This window comes from Antechinus flavipes, chromosome 4 (assembly GCF_016432865.1).
Source record: "Antechinus flavipes isolate AdamAnt ecotype Samford, QLD, Australia chromosome 4, AdamAnt_v2, whole genome shotgun sequence".
Classification (NCBI taxonomy): Eukaryota; Metazoa; Chordata; class Mammalia; order Dasyuromorphia; family Dasyuridae; genus Antechinus; species Antechinus flavipes.
The window spans coordinates 348,125,736-348,141,847 of NC_067401.1; the positions used below are offsets into that span (position 1 = coordinate 348,125,736).

The following is a 16,112-nucleotide window of genomic DNA, read 5'->3' on the forward strand; positions in this document are numbered from 1 at the left end:
CTATGAGCCGGGAGTATATACTAAGAAAGACAGTTCTTGCCCTCAAGAAGCTTATAATCTAACAAGAGAAGACAACACACAAAAGAAAGCTGAAAAGAAGATGGGGGACAAAGAGGTACCCATAAATTTGGAGGAGATGAGGGTTGTAATCTTGTTCTCCAGAGGAACTAAGCAGAGCCACAGATGGGAAAGTAGAGTAAGTTGAAAGGCCAGTTCCTATCTTCTATAAAGGAAAGCTTTGGGACTAGCTCTCCAATCTGAGGAGAAACAAGGCTGAGGGAGGTGGAAAGGTCTTGAACATCCAATGCTAAGTTAGCAGTTTTGTGATATTTGAAGTAATCAGATTTATCTTATCCCAGGAAGGGCAACTGAGAGAAGACAGAAAGTTGGGGAGAATAAGATTCATCCCAAGCATGAGGGAATGTCTGGTGATAGTCTGGAGATAAAGCAAGAAGGAATAGCAAGAAGGCTAGAGACTAGCTGTGTAACCCTGGATCTCAGTTTCCTCATTTGTAAAGTGAGCTAAAGGAAGAAATGACAAACTATTGTAGTATCTTTGCCAAGAAAATGCCAAATGGGGTCATGAAGAGTCAGACATGATTGAAAAATTACTCAACAGTCTCATTAGTTTAGTTTGTGAAAGGGAATAAAGTGTAAGAAAACTAGAGAAGTAGTTAGCGTATTAGTCTAGTCATGATCCTATTAGTCAACAAGCAGATAATTGGCTCTGTGGGTACAATGCTGGTCCTTAGGAAGATAAGTTCAAATTTAGCCTCAGACACTTGGGCAAGTCACTTATACTACTTTTCTCAGTTTCCTCATCTGTCAAATGAGCTAGAGGAAGGGGCCAGATTGTCAAGGTCTTTAAAAGTCTAACAGAACATTTATGCTGTGTTTCCTCTGGGAGCTAATAAAGAACCATTGAAGTTTATGAAATGAGTGATTAACATTGTCATACCTATAATTCGTGAAGATCATTTTGGCAGCTGACTGAAGAATGCATTAGACTAGGGAAAGAGTTAAGGCAGGAAGGACCATAAGGCTGTTGAAATAGTAAAAGCAAAAGCTGATGAGGACCTGAAACAGAGCATAGAAACAGGAGATATTAGATCCATGAGTGAGCAGTTTTAGAAATTTGAAATTTTGAATTTTGATTTTTGAAATTTGCAGATAGTACTGAGGTTGTCATCTAAGGAGACTTTGAGGATGGTGCCACACTTAGTGGTGATAGGGAAGCTGGGGAGAGGAAATGATTTTGGATGAAAAGATAATGAGTTTAGTTTTGAAGTACATAATGGAATGTGACATGTCTATAGGACATCTAATTCCAAGTATTCAGAAGGCAGTGATTGATACAATTTTGGAGTTCAGGAGAGGCATTAGGTCTGAATAAACATCTGGGTGTCATCTGTTTAGAGATGACAATTGGACCCATGGGAGCTGTTGATATCAGAAGTGAAAAAATATCTAGAGAACTTCTCACAGCACATAGTAGAACCTTTTTTTTCCAAGTTGAAACTATCTACTTTGGTTCTATAAAATACTTGATTCTATGATTTCCTCCATTCATTGAACCCAAGGTGCTTTTTTATTGCCATGTACTTCATCCCTATAAGCAGATATTAAAGGAGGAAAGCAGGGAATCATTCCAGTTGGTGGAATTTTGTCATTTCATTAATATTGTCATTTCTTTGAATTTGAGATTGGGAAAAGGACCTCAAAGTTCATCTAGTCATACTGCACCTGAGGTATAAATATCTTCTACAATTCCTAGTGAGTCATTCATTAAATACCTCCAGTGACAGAAAATTTAATCATCTTGCAAGGTAACATTCCATTTTCAGACAGCTTTTATTGCTAGGAAATCCTTCCTTTTCTTGAACCTGGTTTATTACCTGAATAATAGTGATTCATTTCCCCTCCTTATTGCCGCAAGTACAAAGATATAGCAATGGATTAGATCGGATGTGACTTTTGTAGAGAAATATTAAGAGTTCATGCAAAGCAGTGAAGAAAGCCAATCTTAAGTTAAGACTTATTTGTACCCTTTGATATCTACTAGATTTGTGACTTTAGTCAATTCACTGAATATGTCTGCCCTCAGGTATAGTCTCCCAAGATTATAAATGGTAGAAAAAGTGGCCTTTTAGATTATCTGAAGTAGGAGCTTCTTCGTTGCCAGTTCTCTACTTTAATGAAATCACAGATTTGCTTTTCCTCTTTCCCTCCAAAAAAATTACAAGGATCTTGCCAGAATTTTAGCTGAACCCCTGACTGTTAGAAGGAGATTGAGTTAAGAGGAAAATTGAAATATTTCTACATTACTCTCCAGAACAAATATTGTTTGGGAGGAGCCATCTGGGTTGTCACGATAATCTGGTTTTCTAAGGTATCCCTATAGTGTGAGTGGAGTGCCATCACAAAGTAACTTCCTTGCCCATCCCATTGGGGAAGCACTTAACTAGTTTTAGTTCAAGGGATTGAATACTGGTGAGAAAGTCTTGCATTTGAAAAAAGCCAAAGAGCAATAATGTCATTCACTTCTGTTTTAATACAAGTAGTCCATTGTGATCTGAGTTATACTCTATGAAGCAATTTCCCAGGTAGAGTCTTATTCCTCATGAATGAGTTAGAGGTTTTATATGGGTGACTTAGTTCTTTTGGCTCTTAATTCGTGGGCTGAAGCAATTCTTTACTAATTGCCACTTAATGGCAAAGTGTGTCCACTAACCATCTCACCCCAGGATGGAAGAGGATGGAAGCAGAATTTTTGGGGTCAAGATGAGTAGCACTAACAAATTCCTGGTTTCCATTCTCTGGGGAGTAATATATTTACTAAGAAATTTGATTTGTCCAATTCAGACAAGCAAACAATTCATCTTCTTGAATTCAAATCTGGCTTCAGACACTAATTGTGTGACCCTGAGCAACTCACTTAATCCTCAGTTTCCCCATTTGTAAAATAAGCTGGAGAAAGGAAATGGTAAACTTCTTCCATAACTTTGCTGAGACAACTCAAAATGGAATCATGACGAGTCAGACACAATTGGAAACAACTAAACATTAGTTGGAAGATGGCATATGGACACACAAGCATATGTAAAATAAATACAGGATAATTGATTGCATGGAGGAGGAGATATTGCATTGGGGGCCATTAGGAAAGGCTTCCAGTAGCATTTACGCTTATTTTGGAACTGAGACATTAAGAATAAAAGCACTCTAAGCCTGTGAGACAACTTGTATAAAGGTACAGAGAAAGGAAATGAAATATTGTGTGTAAAGAACAGCAAGGTCATCTTGATTGGACAAAAGAGGGCAAAAAGGGCATGCTTAAAAGGACTTGAAAATCTGTTTGGAACCAGCTTCTGAAGGGCTTGAAATTAGCCAGAGTCATTTGTATTTGATCCTAGGGGTCATGGGGAGCTCCTGGAATTTGTCAGGCAGAGGAATGATATGGTCAGACCTGTGTGGCAGGAATATTACTTTGGCAACTGGTTGGGATGGACTGGAAAGGAGGGAGATTTGAGACAGGAAGACTAATTAAGAGGCTATTACATAGTTCAGTTTAAAGACAACAAAAGTCTGAACTAGGCTAATGGCTGTGTGAATAAAGAGAAAGGGTGAAAAATAAGTGATATTGTGAAAACAGAATCAAAAGTAATTGGCAACTGATTAGATCTGTTGGGTAGATGAGAGTGAGAAGTCAAGAATGATTTCAAGTTTATAAACTTGGGTGATTGGAAGATCAAGGCTTTTCTTGAAAAAAATAAGATTTTGTTTGTTGGAGAAAGATGAATTCTATTTTAGACATATTTCATGTCTTCAGGGCATCTCGTTTGATGTCTGATAGATAGTTGGTATTGTGATAATGGAGCTCGGGAGAGAAACATAAAGATATGAAAGGTATTTGCATTGAAATGATCATTGAACTTGTGGCAGTTGATGAGGTCACTAAAAAGAGTAGAGGGCTCAGAATGGAGGCTTAGAGAACACCAACATATAGGGGAGTGAATGGTCATGCAACTAAGAAGACCAAAAACAAGCTGTCAGAGAAGTAGGAGAACCAAGAGAGACATTAAAAACCTAGAGCGGAGGGAATAATCAGGAGGAGTGAATCATTAGCAATGTCGGATATTTCAGAGATTAAGAAGAATGAAACTATTAAATATGATCATTGAGATCACTGCCAAAAGTCAGATTTTGAGGGACTGAGAAGTCATTGAGAAGAGATTTAGATAATATAAACTTAATAGTGGATCTAATTAGTCTGATTTCATGAATTCCAAGGAAAGAGATATGGGGAATAATCCAGAATTGTTTAGTCATTTTTTTTAGTTGCATCTGACTCTTTTGTGACCCCATTTTATGTTTTTTTGGGGGCTGACAAAGATATAGAAATGGTTTGCAGTGAGTTGTAGACTACATATAAATTTTTTGCCTTTAAAAGAGAAGATAGCTAGCTATATAGGATGTGAGTTTTTTTATTTTACTTTTTTTTTAAGAACAGGAGGGACCTGAGTATCAGACTGTGAATCAGCTTGTGAGAGATAGTAGATTCTGAAGATTAGAATGAGAGATGAAGAGATTGATGGGACAATCCCTCGGTCAAAAAGTAGGGATCAACTAAAGGAGTTGGCCTTGGAAGAAGAGGAAGAAGGAGGAAGAAATGGAGGATGATGTAAATTAGGGCAAGAGAGGGAGCTTTGTGGCAAATGGTTTTGATTTTTCTTAGTAAGATATGAGGTGAAGTCTTCTACTAAAAGAGTACAAGAGACTTATGGGGGAGAGGGGAAGTACTTATGGGGAGAAAAATGTGATGATGAATCAATTAGAAATAAAAGATTTGCTTGCTGCAGTGAGGGCTCAGTTGAGATTAGATAATATAAATTTATAGTGGATCCAATTAGCTCATTTCATGAATTCCTGAACAAAGAGATAGTGGGAGTAATCCAGAATTGTTGTTGTTTAGTCATTTCTTCAGTTTCACTCGATTTTTTGTGACTCCATTTTTGGTTTTCTTGGCAAAGATACTGGAGTGATTTGCCATTTCTTTCTCCATTTCATTTTACTGATGAGACAAACAGAATTAAGTGACTTGTGCAGGGTCATATAGCTACTAAGTATCCGCGGGCAGATTTGAACTCAGGAAGATGCTTCTTCTTGACTTCAGACTCTTCACTGAGCCACCAAACTACCCCAGGGTTAGGATTTAGCAAGCCCTGAGCCTTGAGAAGAAAGTAAAGGGTTCAAGAGGAGAGAAAAGTGCTATGTTGATTTAACTGGGTGAAGTTGAGAACAAGGAAAGTGAAATCAGTGAATGACTAGATAAGTATTTGAAAAATAAGCAAAATCATACACAAAATCACAAATGCTCAAACTATTTTTTAAAAGGTCATATTAAATTTAACACAATAACAAAAAAGACCTTATTTCCTTGTGTTTACTTTCAATCTCTTTTGCTTGGTTGTATGTATTTTTTTTTGATTTTTAAAAAAAATATATTTTCTGTTATTTTCTTCACTGTGCATCCTAACATATAAGTTTGTATTCCTATGTATTCTTCAAATTTATCCTTTTTATGGTATATTACATTACATTGATATACAATCATTTATTTAGCCATTCCAATCTTAATTTCCCCAGTTGGAAATTTTCACAGTTTCCATTATTTTTATTTTAATAGTACATAAAAAGCCTCTATCAATATTTTCATATCAAGGAATCTATTTTTACCTTTTAATAATATCCTTAGGATTGTAACCCCAACAATGAGATCATAGGGTTTTTATTTAGGTTAACACTTTTAATTCATAATCATATAAACACAAAGAATGTTGCCAGAATGGGATATTTTTCCTCTTACCTATCTTAAAACTTGATTTGTATGCCTCTTGGTTATAATGTTCTTTTCTATTTTTTTTCTTTGTAATTATATTATTGCCTGTCTCTCCAAAATAAAATAGATAATTCTAATGACTAGAAATTATATAAAGTTTTAAAACTTAATTTTTTTCAATTATTGAAACCCTATGAGATAGGTGCTATTAGTATCCTCATTGTATAGATGAAGAAAAAAAAAAAAGACTCAGACTGTTCTGGTTGATGAAGGAGAGTGGTATAAACCCATCATTCCCTAGTAGAGTGGAAAACTTGAGGGATAGAATTATTTTGTTTTTGTTATTGTGATCTTCCACACTCAGCCCAGTGCCTGATCCTGGAGAGGTGAGTAATTGATTTGATTTGAATCTTATCATAGATGGGCCATAATTGGGTCCTTAATGTGCATTCTCAATTGGGAGGCAAATATCTCTCTTTTTCCTGGGTCTTTCTTGATCAATTAATCCACCCTTGGTTAAAATTTTGCAGGAACCAACTGTTGCATGTGCCCTTGAAACACTACCAGGTGAACTGTTCTGATTGGCTGCTGAAGGTGATCTGTGGAGTGGTGGCCATCCGCACTGTGTATGCCTCCCATAAACAAGTCAAAGCTTGCCTCATCTCCCGGATCAGCTGCGAACGAGCTGGTGCCCGGTTTCACATCAGGGGAGTGAATGATGATGGACATGTGTCTAATTTTGTCGAGACAGAGCAGGTAAGTGACTGAACCTGATTTGAGGTGCCAAGTGATTCAGTGCTTCTTGAGTAAGAATGGATATGACTCACAAAGAGACTTTATCCATATTTTGTTACTGCATGAAGGAATTCTTTAAGTATTTCTCCCCAACTCTGCTTTTATGTTTCTCTAATTGACATTCTTTATGAAAGTTTGTTGCCTCTGGTTTGTGTTGTGTGCTACTTTTTGTTTCACTTTCTGGTTCATCTCTGAAGATGGAAAATGCATCCCTTAGATAGCAAATGTTCCTTCCCCCCCCCTTTTTTTTTTCAAGGATAATTCACACAGAACTTCTAGATTCTCAGCAAAGAGTAGTTATGACTCTTGATGGAAGGAGACAAATGAACCAGTTTGGTTTGGTATTGTTTTTTGAACAACAATGGATGGATAGATATATGGCAAGAAAAAAAAATGCTCTTATTTTTATTGATTTTTTTTTTTTAAGCTACATCCTTAAAGCAAATTATGGCAGTTGGGAGTTGTGAAATCTGAGAGTAAGGGAGCAGTTGGTTTCAATACCCATAGAATGGAACCATCTGTTTAATCTTTCATTGATTTTTCTTTTTTTATATTCTGTCCCCATTCCCAGGGATGCTGTTTACAACTTTTGCCTTTAGCTTGAAGTCTGCAGGGTAAATTTTTAGAAGAAAATGTAAGATGGTGGCAAACTTAAAACAGAAAAATTCTGATAAAATTCACAGGTGGAACACTGCCATGGGTGACAACATCCAAACACCCTATATTTATTTTGTGCCTGTGGGTGTTTTTATCGACTTCTCCCTTTTGTGTCTGTGATTGAGCTGCTTCTTATGAGGACTTTGGACAGTGTGAGAACAGGGTCTATAAAAGAGAAAATAATTTGATTAGTACACAAGAAGACTTGACTTCTTGTCAAGCTGTCACTGCTTGTCTATAGGGCTTTTCTAACCAAGGGATTTGGAACAGATTTTTATTCCCAACAGATTTAAATAGCAACCATCTCAGAAAATGAGATGGTCACAAGAACAGATGTAGGCTCTTGCTTTTAAATTTTATTTTATTTATTTATTTTAAAATTTATTTTAGAAGCAAAGGAGAGGTAATGTGACATAGTGTGGATAGACAGACAGCTGCTCTTGGAATGAGGAAGATCTGAATATATGTTAGCTTATTAAGTCTGACCTCTGTCAAATTTGGTCCTTGGTTCTAGATTGGCAGGATTCAATTCCTTTTAGGTTAACATTAATCTGTTAATTCTTTTGGTCCAGTTCTATCAATTCTGAATGTATCTTAATAGTATTCTCATTCCTTCCTGTCCCTCCTTCATTTCTACAGAAATATAATGAAGGATTTTGTCAAATATGTTATTAAAACCCATATTTACTGTGTCTTAACCCAACCTACATAGAGAAATCACACAACTATGCTGACTGGGGTCTATTGCCAATTTATGTTAAGTAATCTTACTTGTACTCTTACTCATTTATGTTTTTCCTTTCTTTTCTTTTTTTCTGACTGATTCCTTACTTCACTTCCCACAGATGCTGTTTCAAATCTCTCCCTTTTTTCCTCAAGTTTCCTACACCACCACTAGCCTCCCTCTCAACAGAAGACCTTAGCTCTTACTTTACTGAGACCATCTGTCATAAGCTCTCCTACCCTGTTCTATACTCACAACTACTCTGAATTGTTCCCTATTCTCTCTTTCTTTGCTTCAGTCTTTGAGAAATAATTAGCCTTTCTCTTTGCCAAGAACAACCTCATGTCCACTGGGAGTTTACCCCTTCAAACATCCTTTTTCTCCCTGCTTTTCATCATGTCTACCCACAAATGTGCCCATTTCTCTCCCATTCTTAACCTTCATGGACTATCTGTCTATATGACTTCCTTTCATTGTCAAACTCCTAGAAAATGTTATTTCCATGTGTTTGTTCTATATCCAGCTTTTCACCTGCTTTCAATCTGGCTTTTGATCCCACTATTTTACTGAAACAGCTGTTTCCATGGTTACCAGTAATCTGTTAATTGCTAAATCCTATAGCCTTTTAGTCCTCCTCCTTTTCAAATTTTCTAGTTTTTGCTACTATTGACCACTCCTTTTTCCAGGCAAGCTATTCTCCCTCAACTTATTGCGATTCCCATCTTGTTATCTTTCTGTCTGTGACTATCTAACCATGGATCCCTCAAAGCTTTGTGCCTTAGTTCTCTTCTCCTTTTTCCTTTATTTCTCATTTATTTCATCAACCCCTGATTGGGTATCTCTGTGCAGAGGAAGTAATGTTATGAACTAGCAGTGGGATTTCATTGATATAGAGAACTTCTGATAAAAAAAATTGCCAATGCAGGCCAGTACCTAAGCTACAATCTAGTTTTAGAGAATTTCTCAAGATTGAAAGGTTAAGTAATTATAAAAAAAAAAAAATCTAACATTTGTATGGGACAGCTAAGTAGCAACAAAATGCCAGGTCTGAAGTCAGGAAAACTCATCTTCCTGAATTTGAATCTAGCGTCAGACTTTCTTCTAGTTGTTTGACTTGGGTTAGTCACTTTAATCCTATTTGCCTTAGTTTCCTCCTCTGTCAAATGAACTGGAGAAGGAAATGGCAAATCATTCCAATATCTTAGCTTCCTTCAAGATTCAATTCACTTCCTTAGTCCTTAGTGGTTTATGCCATTTCAAACTATGCTTATCCATCTATATATAGTCCTTCTCCACTACCTAATAGATAGAATATAAGATTTTAGGACAGGAACTGGTTTCATTTTATATTTTTATATCCGCCAACTAACACATAATTGGCACTTGATATGTGCTTAATTGAATTAAATTGAATTCTCCTGATCTATCAATCCAATTCTGTCAAAAAAGGAAATGAAGTTAGTCTGATATAATAGGTTTTGGATGAAGTTATTATACAAACTGTCTCATAGTGCTGGTGTTTCCCATTCCAGATGTTTACAAACTATTAATAATATATTTTAGAATTTTTGCCAGGAATTGAAGCCATCCTTATAGGACCATAACCTGAAAACTCCATCATTTTCCCTTTTAGGAAAAAAATCAGAATTTGAGAAAAATAAAACTATGTTTACCCATCTCTGGCCCTGGAGAATTCCCTCCCATTGTTCAACTTCTTTCTTGGAACAGGGGTGTCAAACAGATAGCTTGCAACACTCTGAAGTGAGGTCCAAATCAGATTAAAATATAATTGGGAAATATTTAACAAAATTAATATAGATACATTATGGGTAATATTAATATGTGGTTTTCTAAGTCAATGTGTGACCCACAGGGAACTTTATGTGTAGTTTAATGGTCCCCGTATATCATTTTGAGTTTGACACCACTGTCTTAGAATATGGTCTAGACTGGAAGACATAAACTTATTGGGAGTAGCTAGGTATGATTTCAGCATCTCTTCTCTTCTTTTCTTTCAAACATTTTTGTTTTATGACTAACTTCTCAATCTAAAGCTCATTCTTCTTGGTAGAGAAAACAGAAATGGAATGAGACTCGAATAGTTTGACCTCCTTTTGATTACCCTTTATTATTTTCTTGAGTAGCATTTCTAGACCACTTTCCGTCTTCCTTTTACTCCCTATATTGTGCCTTTTTTTGTTGTCATTAGCATTCTTTGGCAGAATGCCACACTAGATAGCATTCCTGATAACTGTTTTTATGGAATATTTGTTTTCTTCCTCTTTTGTCTGCCTTCCTTTCACCTTCTGTATGTAGCTTTTTCTCTCTTCTCCCTTACTGGAATTATTTCTGTATATATTATCTGGATTTTGTTCTTGAGAACATATCTCACTTGTGCCAGTTTTCTTTGTCAAATATTAAGCTCTGGGATCCTATATATTGTCCAAGATCTTATGAGTTCTTGGAAATCTGTTCTCTCTAACATTAGGATTATATGAAACTTGTATTCTTCTGTGTTTTCAAAAAGCTGGAGGTGGGGAAGGATTCTTCCTTTCCTCTTTCTTTCCAAGTCAGTGAGATTAGATGATCTTTTCCATTCCAGTATCTGGTCAATTTGTTATCTTTGGACATCTTTATTCCCAAAGAAACAAATAAACAAATAATTATGTGGATACTTATTCTAAATATTTATCAGAGAAACTTCCAATTTTCTTGGCTCACTTCAGATTAAATTTTTAAAATTTATCTTTTGGTAGTGTTATTTCTTTGGAATTTATAATTGAACAGCAAGGTGAGAATTATTTTTTTGTTTTGGCCAGTTATTGTCTGGGCTGCATGTAGTAAGAAAAAAGGGAGATGAAGGTAAATTTATATAGTTGATATAGGACAAAAACCTATATTGTGATATTGTTTCCATTCACTTCCTTAGAATCAGGTTTTCCAAATGGATTTCTGGAGAGTTCTCCAAGAAGTGATTGTAATTCTCTACCTCCTAGGTGTTACAAATGAGAGTTCTCTTGGGCATGGAGGCAAGTGAAGAGGTCTGTTTTATGTCCTGCTGTTGTGTGGAAGAATTGGTTTTCCATAGAATAACAAATTGCATTCTGATTCCTAGCATCCCTCCTCTTTTCAGATGAAATTGCTGAAAACGCATATACACAACTGAGGTTGACTTTTCCAGGTAATTAAGTCCCTACCCCCTCAATGATTCTTGACATTTTTAAGTGGGAGAAATGTCAGGCTTTGAAGTTTGCTCTGATTGTGGGGGCAGCCAGCCAAGCTAGCAGGTTGAAAGCAATTGTTTGATTGGGAGGACCAATGCTGAGCCTGTGGTGGGAGGAAAGATTGCTGTCTGAGCTTCCTCTGCAGTAGCTGATGCCTCCCAGTCACCCAAGCTGGAAATCTAGTCATCTCTGATTCCTTCCTCTCGCTCATCCCCACCTCTGGTCCTGTTGAGCAATGCCTCCCCTGAATTGTGAGTGTGAAGGTGATTTTTTATTAAACTCGAGTGTAGGACTTTCTGAAGAATTGATTTGTCTGATAAGGATTCCCTTATGGAATCTTCTGAAATACTTTTGGGTCATATCTTCTTTTACCCAAATTCTGCTTGGTTTTCTCATGAGCCACAGTGGATTTACATGCAGAGTCTGGTTTCAGATGACTCTCCCTTGAAAGTCCTCCAATCTCACCATTAGGACTAATGGATAGCAATTCATTTCCATTCATTCAAGAGTCATTTATAATAATTATAGGGATGTGTATTTCACACAATGTTTTCTAACAAGTGGACTTAAAATCTCAGTCATTTTCCACTTCTCCCTTTTTTTCCCTCTGCATTTAAGCGATGATCAAGTCTTATCAATTCTTCTTCCACCAGCTCTCATCTTGTCCTCTTCTCTTTCCTTGAAAAACCATTACCCTAGTCCAGCCCTTATTACCTCGTACTTATATTATTACTGTGATAACTTCCGAACTTGTCTCTCTGCTTATACAGTCTCGTTTTTCCAATCTATTTCTGCAAATGGATTCCTAACCTCTCTGCTTCCAATCTCTTCTTCCTGCAATTACTTTCATTCCTGCAATATCTTTCTAACCTGTCTTTCTTTGTGTCTTTCCCCTTCTCCTAGTTTAGTTTTATCTTTTTTTCAAATACATGTAACCTAACCTGTCTTTCTTCTTCCAATATCTCCTTTCCAATCCATTCCTGTAATAACTTCCTAATTTGTTTCTCTGCTTTCAGTCTCTCCTTTTCATTTCATTCTTTACAGATCTGCCAACATAATTTTTTTCTTAATTTTATTTAATAATAACTTTATATTGACAGAATCCATGCCAGGGTAATTTTTTACAACATTATCCCTTGCACTCACTTCTGTTCTGATTTTTCCCCTCCCCTAGATGGCAAGCAGTCCTATATATGTTAGATATGTTGTGGTATATCCTAGATACAATATACAACATAATATTTTTAAAGTATATGTCATATCCTTGCTCACACATCTCTAGTGGCTCCCTGTTTTCTCTAGGATAAAATAAAGACTCCTAAACCATAGTGCAATGAAGCCTTTTACAGTCTGACTGCAGTCTTCCCTTCCAGATTTGCATCCCATTACATTCCAACCTAATAATAATTGAATTTATATAGCATTCAATCTCATTCTGCCATCTTTTCAACTTCTGTCTTAGTTCAACTTATCCACCTATTTCTGTCTCACTTTGTTCTCATCTCTGCCTGTTGAAATTCTCCTTCAAGACCTAGTTCAGGGACCACCTCCTCCATGTAGACTTTCCTGATTCACTCACATTCCAAACCCAGGAGAAAGCATTCTTACATTTTCTTTGAAGTGTTTCTTTTGTCTGTCTCTTTTGCTCTTCTCCCACATTCTACCTGTACCATACATGTTTTAAGTATTGTCCATTTTTCTCTGCGCTTTCCCCAGTATTTACCATTGCCTAGCACATAATAGCTGCATAATAGTTATTGGATAGAGAGGAAACAGAGAGGAAATGCTGTTGGCCTCCAGGAAGTTGAGGAAAGTGTTCTACTTCTCCTCTCTTGGGGCTTTTCAAAGGAACAAAGTGAAGGCATTGAATTCCAAGACCTGGGCAGTATGTATGTAGACCAACATTCATTAATCATTTGGAAGTGTAATTCCTGTAGTAAACTCATAGTACATGGCTGACTAATTGTCTGTGAAGTAATCTTTGGACCCAGTGACTAAATAAAGGGGAATATATATTTGCTTTTGTTGTGTTTTTTTTTTTTTTGAAAGTGGGATGGAGCATTTAATTGGTTAACATGCTTTCTCTTGAGTCTTTTCTTGCATATAAAAATGCTTGGGTCTTCTGAAAAATAGAGGAATCTTTCCCCTGTTCATTTTCCTTAAGAGGAATAAACAGCTAGTCCCAGGACCCAACAGCTTGTGGCCTTCCTTCAGAGTTGTACCTTTTCAGCTCTGAAGTGAATCATATCTGGTGGGCTGGTTTGCAGCTATGACTCACTCTGTAGACATAAAATGGAAGAAAAAACCCTCAGCCTACTAAAAAAAAAAATAGAGCTAAACATGAAGCTTGTTTGGGTTTTAAAGATAAAGTTCTTGATTAATCTTAGGGGCTCAAGGGTCACAGTGATATCTTAAGACTTGCAGATCAGAAAAGAAAGATTTCAAAGACCTCACTCTCTGGGATGTCAAAATCATGTAAAAATCTTTCTTTAAAATTCACCTTAATTTATGATGCAGGGAGGAGGTAGTGATTCCTTTTTAGTGTTGTTCTGTTCTGTTCTCTTTTCTGCAATTCTGGGTGTGAAGCTAATGAAGAAAAAAATACAAAACTTTTTTTTTCTCGGAGGAAGTCAAACTCTTCTGATTGTACTCTTTATTTAGCAAGTGGCATTTCCATAGACCTTGCCACCTGTAAGGAAGTTAACCGACATTCAACTAATTTATTTTTGTTCCCTTTACTCCCCAATCCCTCATCTCACCACCTAGTAGAGTAAAAAGATCTCTTAGAACAACAGTAAAAGTAAGATTTTTTTTTTGAGCCATAATTTTGGGTCCTCAATTTATCTCTTCCTTTTAGCTTCTGAAACTTTTATGAATCTATTTTTTAAAACTTTGTGTCCTTATATTCTTGTCTGCAACAATAAATATAAATTTAAAATAATTGCAAATATATTATAAATGTGTTGAGCATTTTGAGACCTTTTCAAATTTTAATCTAAGTAAAAAAATTTTTTTTGTTCTAGTATATAGAATTTAAGGGAATAATTTTGTGTATGCTATTAAAAGGGATTTAATTGGGGAAGACTAATTTAATTAAAAAAAAAAACTATACTGCTTGCCTTTTGGCTAGTGTTCATCAGTCACTATCCCCCTGAAATAGCTCAAATTTTCCCTACATGTATATGATAGTAGTTAGTCCTACAACACTATAGTATGAATTGAAGGCCTCTATACTTAATAAATCTTTTCCCCTTCAGTATTCAGCTATGACTTTGTCTTCCTCTGGAACACCCTATTAAATTACAAACAAAACAGCAATTAAAAGTATCCTAATAATCTGGGGACCATCTGTTGATTAGATAAAGGAATAGTCCTTTTGAAAATTAATGTGGAAAACATTGCTGCTAAGGCATAGACTATGAAAACGAGCCAGTCTTACTCTGGGTAAGCCCTGTGGTCAGCCAGCAGGCTTAAGCTTTGGATAGTATATTTTTCAACCTTTTTCTCAGTTTTGCTAAGACTATCCCAGTCCATTGTCTTGGCTAAAGAAAAACTTGGATTAATATTGGAGGCAGAGAAAGACTATTAACAAATTTCATCAGAGCCTGGATTTTTTTCCCCTTGAGAAGGGTGATAGTTGATTAGCACAAGATCCTGTGCTTCATTGAGACCCATCAGGGTGCAGAAATGTTGCCCAGAAAAGGAATATAGGGCTTGTCATTTACCCACTCTTGAGAAGTTTAAGCAATTAGTGACCAATGACATAAATAAGGAGAGGCAATATGATAGCAAATAGAGATCTGGCTTTAGAGTAAGAACGTGTCCTGGATTCAAGTTCAGCCTCAGATGCCAAATGTGGCTCAGATCTGCCTTGGTATGAGTTTCCTTAATGAGAGTTCCCTTGTTAAGCTGTTTCAGTTGTGTCTCTTCATGACCCCCTTTGGGGTTTTCTTAGCAAAAGGTACTAGAATGGTTTGCCATGGCCTCCTCCAACTCATTTGACAGATCAGGAAACTGAGGCATACAGGATCAAGTGACTTGCCCAGGATCACTAGTGTCTGGGGCCAAATTTGAATTCAGGAAGATGATTCTGATTCTAGTTGCTTGAGAGTTTCCTACTTCAAAATATATGTGATATACTCATAAATCTAGAAGTGGAAGGGATTTTAGAGGATATTAACTAATAAAGTTGTTAAGATTTCTCCCTGTTCCAAATACTAGCAAATTTGCTTTAAGCAAAGTGCTTCCGACCTAAAAGAGTGTCAGGAGGAGGGCCCAGATACCAGGTGCAAATAATTCCCAGAGTCCAGGGAAACTATACCGTCTAATTTTCAAGTCTTCCACTGAGAGCAATTACTAATGCATGGGTGATCTGAGCATGGTCTAGCTCTCCATGGAAAGCCACAGTGTAAGGTAGCACAGCGGGTAAGAAGAAATGGAAAAGACTCGCTGCATTACTCCGGCCAGTGCCCTGCCAAGACAGGCTCCGGTTACCTAGATAAAAGGCAGAGAATCCGATGGAGCTTGGCAACCTTTTCCCTTGTGCTTTTCAGGGCTGTACTTTTTGTCCTTAATCTTCTTGTTCATTCCATATAATCTGGAGATGATGTACTGTAGAATGGTCATGTGGGGGGGAAAGTATTCGGTTTCCAATTATTAGCCTAGAAGTGCCTTCTGGAAATCTCACTGTGATGGGCAAATTAGCTGATATATCTATATAATTATAGATATAGACACAGATATAGATACATATATGTGTATATAAAGAGAGACAGAAGAGAAAGAATACAATATATTTCCTCTATATTTGTATGGCCCTTTTCATCTATGCTATTTATCTTTTTATATTTGCACATATATAATATGTCTATAT

At 36.5% G+C, this 16,112-nt stretch overlaps 1 protein-coding gene across 1 annotated transcript in view; it reads left to right on the top strand.

The window, feature by feature from the left end:
• SYNJ2 (synaptojanin 2) overlaps positions 1-16,112 on the top strand; it is a 134,190-nt gene that overhangs the window by 44,351 nt on the left and 73,727 nt on the right. Inside the window, exon 4 of the mRNA XM_051998026.1 lies at positions 6,370-6,595. Coding sequence (XP_051853986.1) covers positions 6,370-6,595 — 226 coding nt within the window. The remainder of the gene's footprint in view (positions 1-6,369; positions 6,596-16,112) is intronic.